Source organism: Westerdykella ornata, assembly GCF_010094085.1.
Source record: "Westerdykella ornata strain CBS 379.55 unplaced genomic scaffold EI97scaffold_1, whole genome shotgun sequence".
NCBI classification, from domain to species: Eukaryota; Fungi; Ascomycota; class Dothideomycetes; order Pleosporales; family Sporormiaceae; genus Westerdykella; species Westerdykella ornata.
The window spans coordinates 2,151,317-2,171,838 of NW_022986851.1; the positions used below are offsets into that span (position 1 = coordinate 2,151,317).

At 51.6% G+C, this 20,522-nt stretch overlaps 7 protein-coding genes across 7 annotated transcripts; 3 read left to right on the top strand and 4 right to left on the bottom strand.

Annotated features, from left to right (window-relative positions):
- Positions 1–256: 256 nt before the first annotated feature.
- EI97DRAFT_410190 (DUF1680-domain-containing protein) lies at positions 257–2,119 on the bottom strand (the record flags this gene model as incomplete). Its single annotated transcript, XM_033796695.1, has 1 exon — positions 257–2,119. The coding sequence occupies one exon, from the start codon at positions 2,117–2,119 to the stop codon at positions 257–259; it is 1,863 nt and encodes a 620-aa protein (XP_033658924.1).
- A 227-nt stretch (positions 2,120–2,346) lies between these two features.
- On the bottom strand, positions 2,347–4,742 carry EI97DRAFT_472784 (cytochrome P450). Its single transcript, XM_033801861.1, has 2 exons — positions 3,243–4,742; positions 2,347–3,193 (listed from the first exon to the last, which is right to left on the bottom strand). The coding sequence occupies exons 1-2, from the start codon at positions 4,283–4,285 to the stop codon at positions 2,575–2,577; spliced, it is 1,662 nt and encodes a 553-aa protein (XP_033658925.1). The 5' UTR covers positions 4,286–4,742; the 3' UTR covers positions 2,347–2,574.
- On the bottom strand, positions 4,506–6,895 carry EI97DRAFT_27873 (MFS general substrate transporter). Its single transcript, XM_033794341.1, has 4 exons — positions 6,478–6,895; positions 6,070–6,429; positions 4,716–6,019; positions 4,506–4,659 (listed from the first exon to the last, which is right to left on the bottom strand). Exons 1-3 carry the CDS (start codon positions 6,630–6,632, stop codon positions 4,837–4,839), a joined length of 1,698 nt encoding a protein of 565 aa, XP_033658926.1. The 5' UTR covers positions 6,633–6,895; the 3' UTR covers positions 4,506–4,659; positions 4,716–4,836.
- Positions 6,896–8,607: 1,712 nt separating this feature from the next.
- On the top strand, positions 8,608–10,305 carry EI97DRAFT_27860 (NAD(P)-binding protein). The gene is made up of 3 exons (XM_033794339.1): positions 8,608–8,923; positions 8,981–9,079; positions 9,129–10,305. The coding sequence occupies exons 1-3, from the start codon at positions 8,855–8,857 to the stop codon at positions 9,957–9,959; spliced, it is 999 nt and encodes a 332-aa protein (XP_033658927.1). The 5' UTR covers positions 8,608–8,854; the 3' UTR covers positions 9,960–10,305.
- A 2,384-nt stretch (positions 10,306–12,689) lies between these two features.
- EI97DRAFT_472786 (uncharacterized protein) lies at positions 12,690–15,086 on the top strand (the record flags this gene model as incomplete). Its single annotated transcript, XM_033801862.1, has 5 exons — positions 12,690–12,990; positions 13,051–13,257; positions 13,312–14,073; positions 14,123–14,202; positions 14,262–15,086. 5 exons carry the CDS (start codon positions 12,690–12,692, stop codon positions 15,084–15,086), a joined length of 2,175 nt encoding a protein of 724 aa, XP_033658928.1.
- Positions 15,087–16,230: 1,144 nt separating this feature from the next.
- Positions 16,231–17,427, top strand: EI97DRAFT_27955 (alpha/beta-hydrolase). Its single transcript, XM_033794347.1, has 2 exons — positions 16,231–16,273; positions 16,436–17,427. Exon 2 carries the CDS (start codon positions 16,547–16,549, stop codon positions 17,165–17,167), a length of 621 nt encoding a protein of 206 aa, XP_033658929.1. The 5' UTR covers positions 16,231–16,273; positions 16,436–16,546; the 3' UTR covers positions 17,168–17,427.
- A 72-nt stretch (positions 17,428–17,499) lies between these two features.
- EI97DRAFT_491320 (glycoside hydrolase) lies at positions 17,500–20,483 on the bottom strand (the record flags this gene model as incomplete). The annotated part of the gene is made up of 3 exons (XM_033802264.1): positions 17,500–19,764; positions 19,813–19,950; positions 20,458–20,483. The coding sequence occupies 3 exons, from the start codon at positions 20,481–20,483 to the stop codon at positions 17,688–17,690; spliced, it is 2,241 nt and encodes a 746-aa protein (XP_033658930.1). The 3' UTR covers positions 17,500–17,687.
- Between the last annotated feature and the right edge of the window lie 39 nt (positions 20,484–20,522).

Genomic DNA, 20,522 nt, shown 5'->3' on the forward strand with positions numbered 1-20,522 from the left:
CAATGATATGCGGTGTCGGTGCGTGTGAAGCTACGGATCTTTCCATTGGGTAAGAGTTTTTCCGTCACAAATTAAGGATCGCTATCACGCGGCCAAGCACAACAGTCTTTGACTTCGAATGCAAACCATCATATTGACAGGGACTATTTCTTACGTTTTTTGTAGGCTTTTACCTAAATAATTTCCGCACTAAATGAGATATCACCTGCACAGATGCCGTAGGTCTCCCTCCCATCTCGGAACCCAGGTCCCAGGCTCAGATAACAGCTGGAAGCCGTCCACTCACCTTCCAATACACGTTGTAATTGAACCCGTGAGCTTCATAAAACGGGCCCAAGTTCACCGACTTCCCGGCCGCCGTCGCCGTGAATGCCAACCCACCATTCCCTGACCGGCGGATGGAATCCAAGGCCAACGTGGGCGTCGACGAAAGCGATGTGCTCCCATAATTCCCACTCAAGATAACCGGACCGTAAGCCACGGCAGCGACACTTGGGTCATCATTGGCTGCCACGGTCTTGAGCGTCATGGGAAGCTGTATCGTGACAGTGTCGCCTGACTTCCACGCGCGTTGGAGAGTTGCGTAGCTACCGGGCTTGACTTCGATGCTCACTTTCTGACCGTTGACACTTATACTCGCTCCAGTCGTCCAGGCGGGGATGCGTATGCGCATGGTAAACTCGCCGTTTCCAGTGACACGCAGGGACGTCGTGCCGCTGACGGGGTAGGTTGTGGACTGAGCGATTGTGACGTTGCGCTGCGTCCAATTCAGGACCGAGGAGATGAACAAGTTTACATAGAGTGTAGAATCTTTGTGCCAGTAGATGGAATCCATCAATTTCGTGTTGGTTTCGAGAGCGGTGCCTTGACAGCACCAGAACGAGTCGTAGTCGGTGCTCCACGTTCCACCACCCCATGCAGGCCCAACGCCGCGGCGTCCCCCAGGGTTGAGCGGCGTGAAATAGGTAATGTGTCCATGGTTGTCTGCTGGGTTTTGCGCACCGAGGAGATGGTTGAGCAGAGCGCGCTCGTAGAAGTCGAAATACTCTGTTCTGTCCGGATCCACCGCCCACAAGTCGCGCGTCAGCTTGAGCATGTTGTACGTGTTGCACTGCTCTGCGGTATCTGTCTTGAGATATTGGGAGATTGCGTTTGGCGGGCGGAAGTGTTCGGCCTGGCTGTTTCCGCCGATGGCATATGTATGCGCGTTGACTGTCATGGACCAGGCGTTGCGTGCAATGTCCAGATAGCGTTTGTTGCCCGTGGCCTTGTACTCGCGAGCGGCCCCTATCCATTTTGGCACTTGCGTGTTTGCATGCAGGCCATTGAGACGGTCTTGGTTGGACGCGAGCGGATCAAAGACAGCGGTGTGGTCGAAACGTTGTGCCAGGACAAGCCACCTCTTATCGCCTGTGAGTTGGTAGACATTAGCTAGCACATCGTTCATACCCCCGAACTCGGTACCGAGCATTCTCTGCATGTCGCTGGAGCTCAGCTTCGCAGTGCGCCCATCAACCCATCCGGCCAACGCCAGTAAAACCTCTTTGGCCTTGTTGTCTCCCATTATTCGCCACACATCCAGCAGACCCGCCATGGTTTTGTGTAGTGCATAGTATGGCACATTTCCATTCGAAAGCTTCCCGGCCTCGAGCGCAGCAAATTCGGACTCAGGGAATCCAGACAGGTAGCCTGCGCCAAAACCAGCAGCGGCATTGTTCGCCTGGCATTTGGCAAGTTCCGCTACGAAATAGGTTGCCCGATCTCGACAGGTAGGATCGCGCAGGACGGCATAGCAATGCGCCCATCCGGTAAGATAATGCCCTTGAGCATGTGAGCGGAATGGGAAGTTTGGAGCATCCCAGCCCCCATTGGCTTTGGCTCCTTTCGTGGAAAGCTTGTGAGTGGCGCGGAAGTTGTAAAGCAGGCGTTCCACGTCGACGAATTTCAGGTAGTTGAGCGTCCGGTTTTGGTTGTCTTCCCATCGACTATTGCTAAGGGAGACTTGGCTTAGGTCGAAAGGGAATGCAGAGACTCCAGTCTCCGGTACGACAAGGGAAGGGACACTCTGGGCTCTCGCCAGAGCGAAGACGCAAGCAGTAAGTATAAGTTTGAATGCCATGGCTAGCGCTATATTGGCAATTGTGGATTTGAACACATCTTATATGGCGATTGCATAAGGTGAAGAGGGAGGCAAAATACTTCTGAAGGAGAAGCTGCGACCTCGTCGCCGCTAGGAAGCAGTTGCGTCTTCGATATTGGGTTCATCCGGGATCATCATAGATCCAACCAGGGTGTTAACCGGGATATTGGCAGTCCCCGCATTACGGAGAAAATCGACCCTTAAGTGAACAGAGCAAATGATGCGGTTGGGTCAGTCGGACTGCCAGGAAGTGTATATTGTCGGAAAAATCTAATGCACATCAATAGATAGTCCAACCGGCCCGGAAATACTGCACCATCTCTGCCCGCTGTTTTGATCGAATTTCTTGAGCCCGTATGTAACCGGCTGCGACCAACGGCAGTTCCTTCATATACGAGCAGTACACATACTGAAGTAGTAACCCCAGATAAGTCTTACCAAGGCACAGCCTTCAGCCGCAGCCTCATGCCATTCACAGGCTTGCATGTGATGGTGCCCCCAACCTGAACCTTCTCGTTCGGATCCGCCATCTGGAACTCAAAGCTTCCCACGAGAGCCGCTACGAGAGCTCTCAACTCCGCCCTTGCAAACTTCTCGCCAATGCAGCTCCGCGGGCCATGTAGGAAAGTTAGGAACGAGTAATTACTGCCTGCACCACCCATGTAGTTCGCTCTACCAGTTTCGGGGTCAATCCATCGGTCAGGATGGAACTGTTCAGAGTCGGGGCCCCAGAGTTTAGGATCGCGGTTTGTCGCCCATGGGACGATGAAGCACAGTGTACCTTTTGGCACAAATTGGCCGTTGATTGTAGTATCTCGGATAGCGACTCGGGCAGTACTTGGGATAGTGGGATACAGGCGCAGCGTCTCATTGCATATCGCATTCAAGTAAGGGAGAGACTCCAAGAGCGCAGAAACATCAGCACCTCGAGCAGAGAGCGCTCTCGGATCGGGAATCTGATCGTGCAGCTCCTTTCGGAGCCGAGTTTGCATGGATGGATTGATGGCGAGCAGATATGCCGCCCAGGTGAGCGCAGAAGAAGTCGTTTCGTGCCTTGGGTCTTATGTTAGGCCAAAAACAGAATAGAGGACAGCCGACTTACCCTGCCGCCAGGAAAGTAAGGAGCTGATCAACGAGCCCGTCATCCGAGAAGTTCTGGGATCTAATCATGATTGACAGAATGTCGACTGACTCATCACTCTCCAGCTTCATACGTGATTTCTTTTCTTGGACGAAATCGCGGCAGATACGCTTTAAAGTCGATGTGGTGATCCTGACACGCTCGTTCAATCCCCAGGGGAGTGCTTGGATGAACCAAGGAGGAAAAAGCAGATGCAGGACGAAGTATATCACCTTCTCCGCAGACGGCTCCAAAATCTCCTCGTAGTTCTTGATGAGCTCGTCATCCGAATTGCGAAGGGATCCTATGTCTCGGCCCAATCCCGCAAGACCGATAATGTCCAGCGTCACCTGAGTAGAAAAATGGCCAAGCTCAACAATCCCGTCGGACCCTTCCCTCAACTGCAATTTCAGAGCTTCGCAGAACTCGAGGGACTTGCTCCAGAAGACAGGATAAAGCTCTTTTATATGGCGGAAGCTGAAAGCTGGCATGATTTGCTTGCGTTGGTGCCGGTGTTCATCGCCTTCGGTCATCAGCAGCCCATCGCCGAGAAACTTTCGCAGGAAAGCGCGTGCCCCAGGTGGCTTCTCGAAATCATAGCTTCTGTGAACCAGGACGTCTGCGAACCCCGCAGGTGAGGTCACGAGTAGCCGGCTGTCGTGGAAGAAGCTTCGAACCAATATGAGGCCGTCGTTGGGGGTATTCTTGACCATCTCGAGATGCGCGGCCCCTGCGGGTCTCTTGAACATAAGGAGGCCATGGCCGACGATGGGAATAAACCCTTTGGAAGGCTTGGGCAGATGTCTCAGGGGGCTGAGGTAAAAAGGATATAGAATGAGCTTGTAAAACGCAAGGATGCCCAAGTTTATAGCTGAAAGGGTCAGAAAGATCTTGGTCAGAGTGTCATGTGGAAACAGGTCGGGAAGGAAAAGAAAAACAACAGCGGACTCGATCAGAGAAATGAAGAAGAGGTGCAGGAGTGAGAGCTCCATGGTGCGGATCGAGGGTGAACTAAGTCGCGACATACGACAGGTGCCATTTTTAATATTCGGAACTTCCACTGTCAGTCCCTCGCCGCGCTCGGGTTACAAACCTTGGAAGCCTGCGAGCCCTGGGAAGCGATGCAAATTGCAATCGGTGATGGACACTCATACTTGCATGTGACGTCGCTCACACGATCGCCTCGGCAAAAAGTCAACATAACCATGCCAGTTTGCATGCCACATCGCAACATGCACCATATCTGATGCGAAAGCATCTATGTTTGGCGGGTTTCATATACAGGAAAAGTAGCGACAGCGAGGTGTTGATTTGGGCACGAATATTGCGGTTGGCGTACGCCGGACAAACGCTTAGCGGCTGCTCAGGCCGAGCCAGCTTCGCTTGAATTTTCGATAGACTGGAGCGATGGTCAGATTGTTCCAGCGCTACTGAGTATGGGGTGCACAAGCTGACGTAACAACAATCTTCATACGATGCCTCGGCTGAGAGTCACATCTGATGCAATACTGGCTTCAAGAACAAAACTCCGACTAACGTCGATTCGTAAGTCATAATAACAGACATTCCCGGCCTTTCACATCTCGGCGTGCGTCCTAATACCCCACTTCTCCAACAAATTATGCCTATGCCAGAAACTCCTGTATCGCTTCCCCCAGAAGAAGAACAACGGCGCCGACAGCGTCATTGCAAGAGCCACCGCCCCAAAGGCGAAGAAAACAATTGCGGGGCCATCCCTAAACGTCCAGTCATTGACGAAATAGCTGAAGCCGTAGAAGAGGAAGTTCTTGAACACCATGTTCGCGATGAAGATCTCGGACGACATGTCGCGATACGCATCAATGACATAGGAGGATGCGGAGACGGCTGCGCAGACGATGCCGAACAGATCCATGCCGTGCACCACTGCCGTGGCATAGTAGGAGAAATGGTTCTGCGTCATGTATCCGAAGGCGAAAAGGCCGACTCCGGCAAGGATGGATGGAACCATACCCAGTAGGCGGTATTCCGGTTCGTAGACTCCGTTGTTCCGTTTCGCACACCACTTGACTGTGACGGGGTCAAGGGTTGAGCCCATCAAAAATGACCCCAAGAGCCCACCGATGAACGGCCCCAGGGAGAGGTAGCCAACGCCGGCTGCGCTTAGGTTGTAAGGAGGGTACATGAAGATCTGGGCCATATCGTACGACTGGGCAACGAAGAAGGCAGTGAGACCGCCCGTCACTATGACCATCCACAACACCGCCATATTCGTGCAGACAGCAAAAGGGGCGATGAAGAGCTGGAACAAGTTATCCTCGCTGTAGGTGCCAGTAAAAACGGCTAGCTCTTGAACGAATGTCTTCTTCGGTCGAAGCGCTGGCGGAGTACTTGTCCTTGTCTCAACCTTAACCACGTCTGAGCCACTCCCTTTTGATGGGCTTTCCGCTGAACTGTCTGTTCCTGCGTGACGCTTTTCGGCCGCGGCAAGAGCTTCCAGATTAACATCCGCTAGCTCATCAATATCGTACCTGTGGTCGCGGTTGTATTGCGTTTCGGGAACGAAAAGAATGAGAAGAACAGTCTCCAACGCAGTGAAGGCGATCAGTATGTGGAAGAGGTAGCGCCAGCCCAGGTTGGTGGCAATCGGACCGACGATGATGGCACTGAAATTGGAAGCTGCACCCAGTATGAACTGGATCAGCGTCATGAAGACACCGCGCTGGTGGACGAAGAACATATCTCCGATCATTGAGACAACTAAGGACTCGAAAGCGGAACTACGAACGTCAGCAGGATTACAGGGACTACTGGCAGTTCAACAACTCACATGGAGCCGCCTTGGATGATACGAGCTGCAAGCAAGCCATCATAGCTGTTGACCGCACTCCCTACAATTGTGCCCACCAGCCCGAAAATCGAAGACAGAATGAGAAAGGGTCTTTTGCCGTATTTCCTAGAAAAGGCACAGATGAGCGGCCCACTAGCTGCTGTAACCAGAAGCATGTATCCGGAAATGACGGTGATATCTGCGACGCCGACATTGAAATCGAGAGCAATGACGACGAGGGCGGGGGAGAGAAGCGGCGCGAGAACGGAGGCGTAGAGCGTGGCGCCATAGGCCACAATAGCCATGATGATCCATTTCTTCGTGGTGGACCAGTTCAGGGGATCGTTGGGATCTTCAGAGCTGATAGTTCTTGAGTAAAACATTCTACACCTTCAGGGAAACGCGTACGGTTGTGGGATCAATACGATATCCGCATCCTTTCCAGTGCCATGCTTCAGACCTGCTGTGCCTTCCAAAGTGTTTTGAGACTCTTGCTCCTTGAGGATGACGGTAGCAGGGACATGTTGGAGATGCTTGTCCTCCAGCACTCCCAGGAAACCCATGATGGTGGTTACTAAGGGAGAGGTTGGTCCTCAAGTTGACGAGTTTTGAGACCACTTTGACCAGACGTCAACGGAGCAGACGTGCTTCTACTTAAACTAGAAGAAGACTGTCGGTGGATGCGGTGTGGACCCGCCTCTCTGGAAGCGCGAATCCTGCGCCTCAAGAGTGAATAAGATTGACGCGTAGTGAGGAAACAGTTTAGCCCTTCGCGTGGCATTGCACTTCCCCACAAAATTGAAGGAATGCCCAGGGGCCCCACAAGAATTGTACTCGATCCAATTGGTTGGCAATTTGAGCATCTGGGGTAATTGTCATGGGCTGCCCCTGGCGATCGCCCATTGAGTCGTGCACCTCCTGAGAAGAAGTATGCATACTCTCTGCAGGGTCTGAATACAGCCAGTTCGGAACATATTTCATCCATATGGCGTAATGTAGCTGTTGTGCGAAAGTGCGATGAGGGATTGCCCTTCCGTCAGTGTAGAGATGAGATAGTTTCGCTATCCGTGACGGTGGGAATGTCAGGATTCAGTCACCTGGACGACAGAAACACGAAGGTTTGTGGTGGAGCTGTGCCCGTGTCAGTCTCCCAACAAGCTCTCGAGGAAGAGAGAGCCTGGGCATTCCGATACCCCGCAGACCGCAAGGCGCCACTTGCTGCTGCACGTGCACGCCCCACAAGCCTCCACTCTTTTCATAGCCTGGAACTCGCTGAGGAAGCCTTTCAACACCAGCTGCATCCTGGAGTAAGTTTGTCTTACTCACTTGTGGCTGTTATGTTGTTGCCGGCAGTTGGATAACAGAATGATATCGATGCCACAGGCCGCTCTTCCCGACGGGCATACTCCGCATGCTTTTCCTCCATTTTGGGAACGGTTTCCTGACGCTGTTGCTCCCCGCGAGTGGTTGAGCATCTCTGGACGGTCCGCCCTTCTACCAGATTCGATCAGAGGATAGGGCCAGATTGGCGAGCTTGTAGTTTCCGTGACCACTACCTGAGCACGTTAGTAGGGCTCCTGTGCGTATGGATCACAAACTCACAATTGCTCTTCCTCCTGTTGAGCACCAGCTCCAAACTCGCCGACACCATCGGCCCATCGCTTGATTGCACCCCCCAAAACAGACTCTCTCCTATAAAACTCTTACTCCAGAGGGAGAAGAAGAAAAGAAGAAGGTGAAGCCGAGGACGATATATGATGTACGTTACATCATCCGCCGGAGAGAATGACCTGTGCAGGCTGCGGACCCCAGGTCTGATCTTGTCGATCATCAGAGGCACATCCCTGGAGTGCGGAATTCGTAGGTAATTCCACCTACAGACGAAGTGCAGCTGGCTGTTCAGTCGGTCGTGGAAAGCGGCAGTAGCCAGCTTCCGTGCACATGAAGTCGGCGGGCATCTCGTCCATCGTGTCGCAGTACACGGAAGCGCTTGCGGCAGCTGAGCTGCTGGCTTCCTGAGCAGGAGCGCTGGATTCCGCGTCGGCGCCGGCGCTCTGCCAGTCTCGTATTCTTCAGTCTCACCCTGGCGGCTTTGGCAGCCAGAGAGAGGAAGAAGAAGAAACAGAAGCAGAAGATAAAAAAAAGAGGAAGAGTAAGAGTAAGAGCGGCCATCGGATTTTGCGGCCGTGCTGCCGGTGCTGCCTGTGCAGCTGGCAAGGCCAGTAAAGACACTTGCGCAGCATTGTGGCTGTCAGGGACAGCTGCTTCACGTTCGAGCGTCCTAAAGGCATTGCCTGTGGGAGGCTAATTTCCTGGCGGAGCCATTGTAACAGAAGAAAAAACAGGACCGCTCACCGAGACGGGTCCTGGTAAAACCTCGTCACCCTACTTTCGCAGAGAGTCGAGGGGGTAAATGCCACGCTGCTCGAAAGCAGCTAGGCAGGGGCAGCTACCTACTCGAAAGCAGATAGGCCGGGGCAGCTACCTGCTCGAAAGCAGATACGCCGAAAAAGAGGAGGAGGCAGCACGAAGCAGCCAAAAAGCAGGAAATGCTACTCACTAGCCCCAAAGGCACGCGTGAGAGGCGTCTAAGGACGCAGAGCAGAGGAGGGTAGCAAAGAGGGGAGAGAGGTGTGAGGGGAGAGATAGGGGGAGGAGTGCGCGGGGGGAAAGAGGGAGAGAAGTTGTTGAGGAAGAGGAGAGGAGAAGACGTGAAGGTGAGGATCAGTATAACATTCGGAGAGCCAAGAAAAAGCACGTGCAGGATCTTGGCAGCGAAACGGACATGCCCAGGTGGATGATGTCACTTCATGATGTCCAGCTTGCAGTAGGGGTGGTTATTGTCAATATAGAGGTGATAAAGTTTTCGTACAAAATCTCAAACTTCCCACTAACTAGTTCACCATCGAAGATGCTAGCCCTCACAAGCGCAAGAGGGAAACTAGGATCTGCCGTTCTTCGTGCGATCCTGGAAAACAATCTTATCGACTCTTCCGAGCTAGTTGTTTGTGTAAGTTGATATCATGTCCATTCCAATGTTCAAACGCTGAACTATTTAGACTTCATCGGACCCCAAACATCCCCGCTTCGATGCTCTACGCGAAAAGTCCATAACCGTACGATACAACAATTTCGATGACCCGGCCTCCCTCGAGCAAGCGTTTACAGGATGCGACCGACTGTTCCTCGTATCATCTCCCCGCATTTCTATGGATTTCAATGATGCGCCGCTGTGGAAGGGTCGCGAGGCACATCATCGTGCTGCCATTGATGCTGCCCGCAAAGTGGGCGTAAAGCACATCTACTACACGTCACTTGGCTTTGCAAACCCGTCCAAGGCGGCCGTTATGCGGGCGCATATACGCACTGAAGCATACTTGCGTGAGCTCAAAGACTTGAACTGGACAATAATCAGAGAGGGGCTGTATAACGAGAGCTGGCCTCTGTACTTTGGATACTACTATGGGTTGAAGGAAGAGACGAGGAAGGAGGTTATCGTAGCAGGAGATGGGCCAATCTCTTGGACCGCGATCGCGGATATGGCATTTGGAACTGCCAAGGTACTCTCTTCTCCCCCAAGCGAATGGGCCGGCAAGACATTTTACCTGTCTCAAAACAAGACGTGGACGTTGCACGATATAGCACAAATCGTGTCTCGAGTCCGTGGAGACGAGGTGCAGTTGGAAATCGTCACTCAAGATGAGTATGAAAGATACTACGCGGAAGAGAAGGGAAGGGAGCGGGCTGAGGTGGAATGGTGGAGCACCACCTATAATGCCGTCCTTCAAGGAGAATGCAATATTGTAGACACAACACTAGAGAACATGTTGAGAGAGGCCGGGCGAAGACCCAAACCCTTGGAGGAGACGATTAAGGATATGTTACAATAACTTCGACCTCAGCGAAAGACTTAGTTCGCCCCTGACTATTAATCCAGGAAACCAACTGATAAACGAATATAGTGCTAGATTAGAATATGCTAACTCAAAATGGGTTCAAGAGGCCCATTGTTTCTCTATGAGCTTCATGACGAGGTGTGGTTTCGGTTTCCCGTTCACGCATTTTCCCGCCGCTGGGGACATGCGAACAGGAAGCAAGGATGGCTTCACCTTCTGTCAAGCGATTGACGAGAGCTCGCAGTAGAACAATCGCCCTCTTGCGTATATACCAAGGGAAGGAGGCTTCTTATATACACGAAATTAGCTAGATTTTGAAATAAGAACCTTTAGAGACTCCTATTTTAGATCTTTTAAGTGCTCTACTTACATTTGCTGAGTTTCGGCGTCCTGAAAGGTTCTAGAACCTCAACACCCTCTGAGAGTGAGAGTTTGCAATACCTGGACCTGATCCTCTACGAGATGAAATGTTGAGGGCATCGACGAAGAAATATGGCGCCTGCTGATCTAGAGGCGTATGATGCTGCACACAGACCCGAATTCGGAATCACGATTGGATGATATGTTTCCTCTGCAGTGCCAGTGATGCGTCCCGGTTACCGTTGTCTCACGCTGCATCTAGGGTATGCACTTCAGCTTCCCACGAGAACTGACGCACCATGTACTACCGGGGGGAATGCCAAAAGGTTGAACGGGCTAGCATGACTGTAACACCACATGGCTTTTGGAAGGACCCTAGGAATCTGCACCCAGTCAATGCGCTGGGCCTGGCGTACCAACCTCTCTACCCCTCTCGACAGATAAGGAGGTACAGTTGCGTCTTACATGGACCTACACTGTCAAACGTTCGCACATTCCACGACAACTCCGGTCTCGTAGTCATTGTTTTTCACAGAGATGTGAACACAATTCCCCAACTAGGTCTAGCAAGAACGGATATGCCCGCCACGCCATGTGCCTCGCGGTCTTCCCACGAGACCCTCACAGGGTCAGTGATTCCCACAACCTATGCTCTCACTGTATTCCTTCAATTCACTTTCGTCATCAGTAGGCCACGGACGGCGCATACCATTTGTGCGCCTCACTGCACGCTCGATGCCCTGGGTATCTGGCTGCGCAAAAATGCTCATCGGTGCGTCACTCTCGGTTGCACACCCTAGAAAATGGCTATCTATGCGTGCATGCAGGCGGAATTGAATGCTACTACCGCTCTACAACATGCTCTCGGTAGTACATATCAATGGCCAGTTGCGCTGGAACCGTTGAACATGTTCTCGTTCAGAGGCGGGGTACAAGCTCTTACATACAGGTTGGATAGATCTGAATGCAGCATGCAGCTGTGGCAGATCACAAATAGTCGATGCGTCAGGCTACGAACAGGCGCATTGTCGGTGAGAGTGGAAGACGGTAAATATCAAAGTCCACAATCAATTCTGTGACATGATAACTGGCGTACCCAGAGCAATTTCAAAGATGACTGATTCGTTTGTTCAGCTTTTCCTCATCTTCGTCAAGATAGACTGATCCCCATGCAATTACCAACGTTCAACAGCACCTCTAGTTTCACCCACCACAGCAACAGCAATGGTGGGAATCCTGATTCACAGGCGAAATGTTGAGTGAGCGTGCATATTATGTGTCGCGAACCTCTTCAAGCTTAATGACCTGGAACACCAGAACCGTTGCCGTTGAGATCTCCACCCTGCAGCATGCACGGCATCATCACATTGTCAACGGCACGCTCAAGGAAGCATATTGTTTCCGCAAACCACAGACGGTCGCCAACCCCTACGCAACATAGATACTGAGGCGCCGATCTGCATTGGTCACCTCTTGGTGTGGACCCTGAAGGGTTCCGGGTTTCGGACAAAACAGATGTGCACGTAGGTGGACACAGTATGTCCCAATCGATAACGCACATGTGGTGCACACCATACACGTTCAAAGTTTCGATTGGTCCCACTCTGATACCAAGTTCATTGCAACATCCCCATCTACAGCATCGAAAAACGGATCCCTTATAGGTCTTTCCAACACAGATCCAGATTTTTCAACCCCAAGCAAGTATCAAGGCCCTCGACTGCTGACTTCTGATATCCGTTCGCCCTCTGGAGATTACTCTCAAGGACATCCCATACCGATAGTCAAAATCTCTCGGTCGACAGTATCTTGGCATACTGCACGTCTTATTACACAACTTCCCAAGGAAAGCTCAATCGACATCACGACATATGCAGCTACTTCGTCAAAACCCGAATCGAATCGGAAAGTTCTGATCTGCAAGTGTATTGCTGAGGTTCGGTCACATCGTACCCCAAGGTAAAAAATTCCCGTTCGTCACTCAACGTCGCCGCCTTGTAACCTTCTGCCTTTCTTATCGTACTTGAGGGCTTGAACTACAATTAGGTTTGGCCATACCAATCAACCAATTATTCTCTTATCGCAATACCACAGCTTCCCAGCGGATTGGATACTAATTTAATCCAGTCAACAGCCTAGGCGGTGGCAGTTAGCATCGATGGTCTCTCTGGACAAGAATTCCTCAATTGCACTCGTTACTGGCGCCATGTGGTGTCAACACTTGTTTCCGAGGGAGTTCAAGGCGGACTCGTGGGCCATAAGAAGCTCTTATTATATCTCCTAGCGCCCGGACCGTCCGATAAGCTGGTTGGAGACCACTCGAACATTTACTTGGATTACGTTCCTCTCATTCATATTTAAGATATGGAGAGTGACCAACGAAGAGACCTTGCAAACAAGGGCAAATCAACTTCGACATCACATGAAAATGTTTCCTCTTTACCCTCGCAAGGCCCCTCTACCGATCCAACGTTGGCTCACATTTCGTCGCCCCCAGACGCAGAGAAGACCGCACCTGATCATCCGGGGTTAACTGTAGCCGGAAGTTCGAGGGATAACCAGGAACATGCACGGAACGTGACAGTACCCTCCAGCAGTGACTCCAACACCGGCTCATCCAGCGACGAGATCACTCCTGCGGGCAAAGGGAAGGTCTCATTCAAAGGTCACGGACGTCAAAAGAAATTCAATGAGAGATATGACCTTAGCGAATACACAATCGAAGAGCTGGCGAAGTATGATGATATCGACCTCGTCAAACCTTGGCATCGCAAGCTCATACTTATTCACCCGGTTGTCATTGCCTGGGTGTTCGTCACCTATGCAGCCTATTACGGATACAGAATATGGTGTAACTACCAGTACCGCCTTCGCTATGGAGGGATGGAGGAAGCCTCATGGATCTTTATATGCGTTGAGGGTGTTATTCTTGGTAAGTTTAGACATTTGCAGAGACGGCTCGTTTGGCTGACGTACCCTACAACAGTGCCGTACATGGCGTGGATGACGGTCTTATTGCTCTCAATTGGTGATAGGCAAAGACCCAAGTTGCGCCTCAGGGGTGATGCAGTACCGACTGTGGACGTGCTCTTTACCACCTGTGGAGAGGTTGTTCCTATGATCCTCAACACCATAAGAGGCGCGTGTAACATCGACTATCCCCGAGACCGATACCGGATAATCATTTGCGACGACGCGGCGGACCCAGCTCTTGAGGAAGCCGTGAGACCACTAATCGAGGAGTTTCCGCAGCTGTTCTACCAGGCCCGCGTCAAGATTGAGGGTGTTCCTCATCACTACAAGGCTGGTAACCTACAGTCTGGTATCGATTATGCCGTCCATCTTCCAGGAGGGCCGGCAGAGTATCTGGCAACATTGGACGCAGACATGATACCCGATCCAGAATGGTTAAGAGCACTGCTTCCGCATCTCCTCAGGGACCCGCAGCTGGCTCTTATTTCCCCGCCTCAAACTTTCTGGAACGTGCCCGCTGATGATCCGTTGTGCCAGTCGATATGCGAGTTTATCCACTATCTCGAGCTCAGAAAAGATCATATGGGGGCTGCCTGGTGCACTGGAAGTGGTGTCGTCTTCAAAAGGTTCGTCGTTGATAATATGGGTGGATGGCCCACTCCATCAATGGCTGAAGACCAGCTGCTCTCGTTCATGATGAATGGTGAAGGATATAAAACTGCCTATCTTCATGAGTTTATGCAAGTTGGCATGGTGCCAGAGAGTATCATCAGCCGTAAGTACGTGAGGCCATACCAGTGCCGAATATATTAACACCGTGGTAGATTTGAAACAACGCACACGTTGGGCCGTAGGCACACTGGAAACAGCTGCAGAGCTGAACTGGGGCTTTCCTGGCAAATTTGTACGTGACCCGATGTTGTTTCATCATAGAGTACTGTAGGTGCTGACATCGACACACAGACAAAGCACATGACGTTCCCTCAACGCTGGTGCATTTTCACATTTGCGTTGAATACCATCATGACAATCCCGGTGTTCATAGCGTACTTTATCATACCAGCACTTCTATACTGGGGCCGCGACCTCATGGTTTATGTCACGCCGGACCAGCTCCGATGGCAAATTCGCCTATGCGCGATTTGGGTTTGGTCTCTCCGGATCAACGAGCTCGTGCTCACTCTTCCGTCCGGATACATTCAAGGCCAACGCAGCGCCATGGCCTGGCAGTTCATGATACCGTACCTCGCGGTCAGCGTACTCAGATGCTACATCCTTCCCAAGTGGCTAGGTGGGAAGGAAATCGCCTTCCTGGCTTCGGGCGCCATCCGCGATCGATTAAAGGAGCGGTATGCGAACCAACGCGCGGGCTTAAAGACCCGCCTCAACCTCATGGGCATCCACTGTAGAATTTGGTTCTTCGTGCTCTTCGTCATGTACTGCTGCGGTGCTGCCGGTCTCGACTGGTGGCGAGCATGGAAGATCGGACGAGATTCCCACGATGTCGAACAAGCTCTGCGCCATCTCCTCGTCAACTCGATGCTCCCACCAATGTGGTGGCTCTTCTTGGTCGTTGCTTATCTCGTCCCCATCGTATACGTCTTCTTTCCTCCCACTGTCCCAGAAAGAGATGATATGATGAACTTCGACCCGAAGACAGGTGCTGGGCAGCCAAAGCACAAAGAGATCAAGCAGGTTTGGGGTATTCTCGATGGGTTAAGGGAGGTCTTATGGGTATTGACGGTCGTGTATTGCTTGATTTTGTTCATCGGAACATTTCTTCGATGAGGGGATGGAGTTCTCTGACCGTGAATTGATTCTGAAGGGATGGGCGTCCGGATTTAATGGGTAAACAACACACGTACTGGGCCTATTCTGGATTAATACTCTAATTTAGGTAATACACACGGCAGGACAGCTAATACGAAGGTAGAACCCGATCAAACTTCTTCAGGAGCCAAGCCGTGCGTAATGGGGTTCCAGCGTGTCCTCTTCCTGGCACACAACTTGCTAATAAATCGCACGGTTAAAAAAACTCGTGATGCATATAGGAAACAAGGCACGGCACCTGCTGCCATGACTATTCATAGGGCACAGTGCATCACTGTTCGGCTCGCCGCAAGTGCCGGTCAGTGGCTTTCCAGGCTGACGAGAAATTTGATTCAAAAGATTTCACTCTTTAGGCTCTCTTGTGGATTAACTTTGTCGGCACCCACGCTGTTACCTTGTGAGGTACTATACTGACGGGAACATGAGAGAAAGGGGTGAGGGTACCCTACGGTACAGATGCAGTGTCCACTGCTTTGAGCCATACTTTGTTAGACCATTGCTGTAGGCTTCTTTGATTGAAGGAAGATTGGTTTCGATAGCAAGGCTCCATGGGATTTCAGCAACCAATTCTCTTTGCTGACGAAGCATCGTCGTTGCTCGCTGGGGTTTGATATAGCTGTGCCGGCTGTGTACTTTGAGGCACGCTAACTACAAATCAGCCAAGTATCACTTAATCAAGGAACCAATCCCACCTCCTTTGTTTCAACAAAACAGCTCAAAGCCCTTTTGCAATCACTGTGTTACATCATGAATGGTGGAGCATAGGAATAACCGGTGGTCAACAGGCTTCCCCGGATTGCCAAGTAGTCGCGGTCATCTTCCCGAACGAAGATGTGACTTCAGGTACACGAACTGCTCGTCGGCAGAAAAAGTCGGCATCTCAGTTACCCATGTTGAGTCCAACGAACAGCGTCACACCGGGGAATAATTCTTGGCATCATATATGAATCTTTACGCGAGCGTAGGTCTTCACGAAAACACCATGGACAACCTGCCACAAGTAGTAGTTATATAGGGGCAAGTGGCTAAACGGCAGCCAGCTCAATCAAAATCCAGGGAAAATATGGATCCGTTCATCAGGCATCGTGACCTGATCACAAACTTTTGAAGCATATAAAGGTCGATGGTCTCACGCGTTGAAAAAGGTAAGGCCCATTCGAAATTCTCTCAAAGTACCCTTCGCCGTCATGTCTCGCTCAGTTTCTTTCTTCGCACTCAGTGCGATCTTCCTTCTTGCCTTCTTCAATGGCGTCCATGCCGCTACCGCTGGCTGTGGCAAAACTCCCACGCTTACTTCCGGCACCAAGACTGTGACGATCAATGGCAAGCAGCGCCGTTACATTATCCGTCTGCCGGACAACTACGACAAGAACAAGGAATATCGTCTGATCTTTGGTCTTCACTGGCGCGATGGAGACATGACCTCCGTAGACGGTGGATCCGCACCATACTACGGACTCAAGGCACTTGCTCAGAACAGCGCCATCTTCGTCGCTCCGGATGGACTGAACAAGGGCTGGGCCAACCAAGGTGGTGAGGACATCACCTTCATCGACACTATCCGCCAGCAAATCGACAACGACCTCTGTGTCAACGAGAAGCAGCGCTTTGCTCTGGGCTTCTCATATGGCGGTGCCATGAGCTTCAGTCTGGCGTGCAGCAAGGCCAAGGACTTCCGAGCCGTCGCGGTGCTTTCGGGCGCAACGCTCTCTGGATGCAACGGTGGCAATGACCCAATCGCTTACTACGGTCAACATGGTGTTAGGGATAGCGTTCTGCCGATTTCAATGGGCCGCGATCTCGTGAACCGTTTCATTAAAAACAACGGATGCCAGAACACCCAGCTCAGAGAGCCGGCCAGGAACAGCAACCAGCGCGTTACCACAGTCGTACAGGGCTGCAAGCCCGAATACCCCGTCCAATGGACTGCTTTTGACGGTGATCACGTCGCTCTTCCCGGGAGGAACAACGGAAATGATGCTGGACCCAACAGCTTCACCCCAGAGGAGGTTTGGAAGTTCTTCACGGCTCTGCAGTAAGGGACGGGAAGTGGAAAACATGTACATACGGAACTGGAGTGACTTGCCAGTTTAGAACTGCGCGCCGCCATATGTATATAACTCATGATATATCATGGAATGGATGCCTTAAGGTTGATCCTCACAGACGTGTACCCCAGACTCGTTTCTTCTTTCGCGCACACTCCCACTAAGCCGATTAGGTTATGCAGCTAAACATAAAATAGGGGGGACTCCGGCTCGACCCAGTCAGGTGGATTAGCCGTTACCCTGGTGTGAAGATATTACCACAGAGTGATCGGCATTTGTATCCATGGTTTTGATCGCAGTGGACAGCATTTATTAGAGTTTTAGGCAATTGGACCGCCCTCACGGACGTTAGAGGCAACGAGGTTTGGAGAAATGACTGACATACATTCCGCCCGCTTAGCCCGCAGTTTACCAGCGTAGAGTTTCCCTCCGGACAATCTCCCTTAGCTACCGCACCTGCAACCACGGAATTTCCATGCTAGCTTGTCCGAAGGGGGGTCTCCGAGTTCAGCTAACGCTTGGGCGCCGGCCATTTATCTAAAACTGCCTGCTCGCCCGTCAAAGAAAAGCTCAGCGTTGCCTGCGTTGGTTCATCGAGCAATAGATCATATGTTCCTGGATATAGCACCGTATTTCCATTTTCATCGTGGCGTGCCAGGTTTGCAAGTGTCCACTTAAGTTGCACCTTTGCAGTCTGACCAGGAGCAATGCCACGAAGGCGGCTATATGTCGCAAGCGTCTTGATGGGATAAGGTTTGGGCCCAGTCTGGCTTCTGACGAAGGCGAGAGCCACAAAATCAGACGTGCGATTTCCCGTATTGCTGACTTCAATAGGCAGAGCTGGGAATGCGCACGTATCCGGGAATTCGTTGCGGCAACCCTTGAGTAATTCCTGGATAGAGAAGCTAGGCCCAAAAGCGCCGAAGGAAGCTTTGAAGGTAGTGTAGTGGAGACCAAAGCCGAAAGGCCGTACTGGGGTCGAGTACCACCTGTATGTTCGTCCTGGATTCGAACCAGAAGGCCGGAGGTTCATATCGGTCATTGGAAGCTGGGTATAATTCGCTGGATACTGGGTTACTGGAAGACGGCCGGCGACCGCCTTTGCGCCCGAGATAATGTCCATGACGGCAGGTCCTCCATCCTGGCCCGACCAGCTAGCCCACAGCATCGAATTCACGCCTTTGTTATTGATAAGAGGCGTGTCGTCCAGCATATCGCCCATCTGGATGATCACCAGTGGCTTGCCCAAACCACTCAGCTTATTGATGAGCGTTATCTGGGCCTCTGGCCATGCCAGACTTAATCTATCCGATCCTTCAGCAGCTGCTGAAGTATCTTGGCCACCGAAGTATAATATGTAATCCGATGCTTTAGCGGCAGCCAAAGCATTTGTGGTCCAATTGTCGGCGGCATTGTTGTTTTGTAGGATAGGTCCTGTTGCGGTCTTGACCGAAAGCCCTTGCTGCTGGGCAGCCCAGACAGGAGTGTGCAGAAACGGCGGCGGCCCACTGTAACCACCCCGAAGCTTGGATGTGTCATTGGCCCAGAACCCGATCATTGCTACTTTGCTTCCCTTTGCGAGAGACAGAGGCAGTGTCCGGTCATTTTTCAGCATAACAATGCCGTTTGTTGCCGCTTGTCTTGCGAGTTGCTGCGCGTTTTGCGTGTTAACGTCTCCAGCGCCAAGTTTGGCATAAACGGCTGACGAGCCATCAAAATAGCCGGAACGGACCAATCCATGGTAAAGGCGGTTAAGAGCCCTATCGACCGTTGTCTTATTCAGCGCCCCGCTCTTCCACGCGCCTGGGATATCAGACGAGCCTGAGTATTCACAACTCGTATCCATGCCGGAGTTGAAAGCAAGGGCCGTTCCTGCTGCATTGGTGGGAGCGTATTTATGGTTTGCCGAGATATCCAGTACCGCCTCGCAATCGCTCGTGATATAGTTGTTATCATCTGTCCATTTCCAATGGCCGCGAAGGACCGTTTCGAGCAACCAAGGGTTTGCACAGGCTGGCACGCCATTTACGGCGTTGTATGAGCACATGAAAGATCCTACTTTCATGTCCCTGGCGCAGGTTTGGAATGGTTGCATGTAATATTCTGCTAGATCTTGTTGTGAAATCTTCGCGTCGAAATCGTGCCTTGTTGTTCCCTTCCAATTCTCGAGGTCATTGGCGACGTAGTGTTTGCATGTGGCAATGATGCGGCGTTCCTTGGGATTGTCACCTTCAAGTCCAGCAAGGATGCTCTTCACATAGCCGTTAAGGCGGGCCGTATCTTCACCAGGCGTTTCCGAACCGCGACCCCAGCGTGGGTCCTTGAAAGGGTTGATGTTGGGCGTCCAGTAATCGAAGGGGGCCTTTCCTCCATTGCTGAATGCTCTTGCCTCGGTGCCGATGGCCGTTCCGACCTTGAATATGAGGTCGTCATCGAATGCAGCCGACATCAGAAGCGGCATCGGAAACGAGGTCGCAGTTTTGAAGTCTCCCGAAAAGGAGATACCAGGTGCACCTGCTACTCCATGAAGAGCCTCGCCCCACCAGTTGTAGGCTGGAAGTCCAAGACGTTGTACCCCTGGGGCTTTGCTGTCGATACCTTAGCTGACGACATTCTCTACACATTTCTCGACGTACCTGACCAGGTTTGCAAGCTTTTCCTCTTGGGTCATTGCAGCAACAAGGGCCGCGGCGCGTTCCGCTGGTTTAGCGGTGATATCGCATATTTTGTTGTTCTTCAACGGCCCATTGACGCAGTCTGGTCCTACAGCACCACTAACTGCGAGTGGCAGAGTTGCCGCTGCGAGGAAACTGACGGCTGAAAATCGAGCCATCATTGCCAATTGCGCTCGCTGGTGGCATCGAGACGGCCAATGTACCTATAGGTATATATATATATATATATATAATCATGACGGCTCCGAGCGCCGCTTCGGGAGGCCCAAATGAGCAAGCCATGAGAGTGTTGGTGGACAAATACCTGAGTGCAAGCGTTTACCAGGTGAACCGAGGAATGAAATCAGCCTCCTTTGAATGAGCAGGGATGTTTACCAAGCTTGCATACAGTTAACGAAGATCTTAGAGCGCTGTGATTGGCCTTGGTATGAAGTTGAACCGTTTGAACCGAATCCCCGGTGGTGTTTCATCATCCCGCTTCATCGTCCCGCGCTGCCGAGGAACTGAACCTGGAAGGGCGTCGCTTAAAACAGAAAGTTTATAGCGTTCCCCGCAATACTTTGATTATTGCGGGCGATCTCTCGGTAAAGATATCGGGAATGTGACGGGCAGGTGTTGAACCCGAAAAACATGTAGGTCCTAACCGCGTTAACTGTATATATGTACCCGAG

Excerpts from the sequence above, each read along its gene's own strand:
- EI97DRAFT_472784 (XM_033801861.1), bottom strand. The coding sequence starts at position 4,285 with ATGTCGCGACTTAGTTCACCCTCGATCCGCACCATGGAGCTCTCACTC. Across the intron at positions 3,194-3,242 it reads CTTACTTTCCTGGCGGCAGG|GCACGAAACGACTTCTTCTG; the intron begins GTAAGTCGGCTG and ends ATAAGACCCAAG.
- EI97DRAFT_27873 (XM_033794341.1), bottom strand. The coding sequence starts at position 6,632 with ATGGGTTTCCTGGGAGTGCTGGAGGACAAGCATCTCCAACATGTCCCT. Across the intron at positions 6,430-6,477 it reads ATCGTATTGATCCCACAACC|CTCTGAAGATCCCAACGATC; the intron begins GTACGCGTTTCC and ends AAGAACTATCAG. Across the intron at positions 6,020-6,069 it reads ATCATCCAAGGCGGCTCCAT|TTCCGCTTTCGAGTCCTTAG; the intron begins GTGAGTTGTTGA and ends TGACGTTCGTAG.
- EI97DRAFT_27860 (XM_033794339.1), top strand. The coding sequence starts at position 8,855 with ATGCCCAGGTGGATGATGTCACTTCATGATGTCCAGCTTGCAGTAGGG. Across the intron at positions 8,924-8,980 it reads TGGTTATTGTCAATATAGAG|ATGCTAGCCCTCACAAGCGC; the intron begins GTGATAAAGTTT and ends TCACCATCGAAG. Across the intron at positions 9,080-9,128 it reads CTTCCGAGCTAGTTGTTTGT|ACTTCATCGGACCCCAAACA; the intron begins GTAAGTTGATAT and ends TGAACTATTTAG.
- EI97DRAFT_27955 (XM_033794347.1), top strand. The coding sequence starts at position 16,547 with ATGACCTCCGTAGACGGTGGATCCGCACCATACTACGGACTCAAGGCA.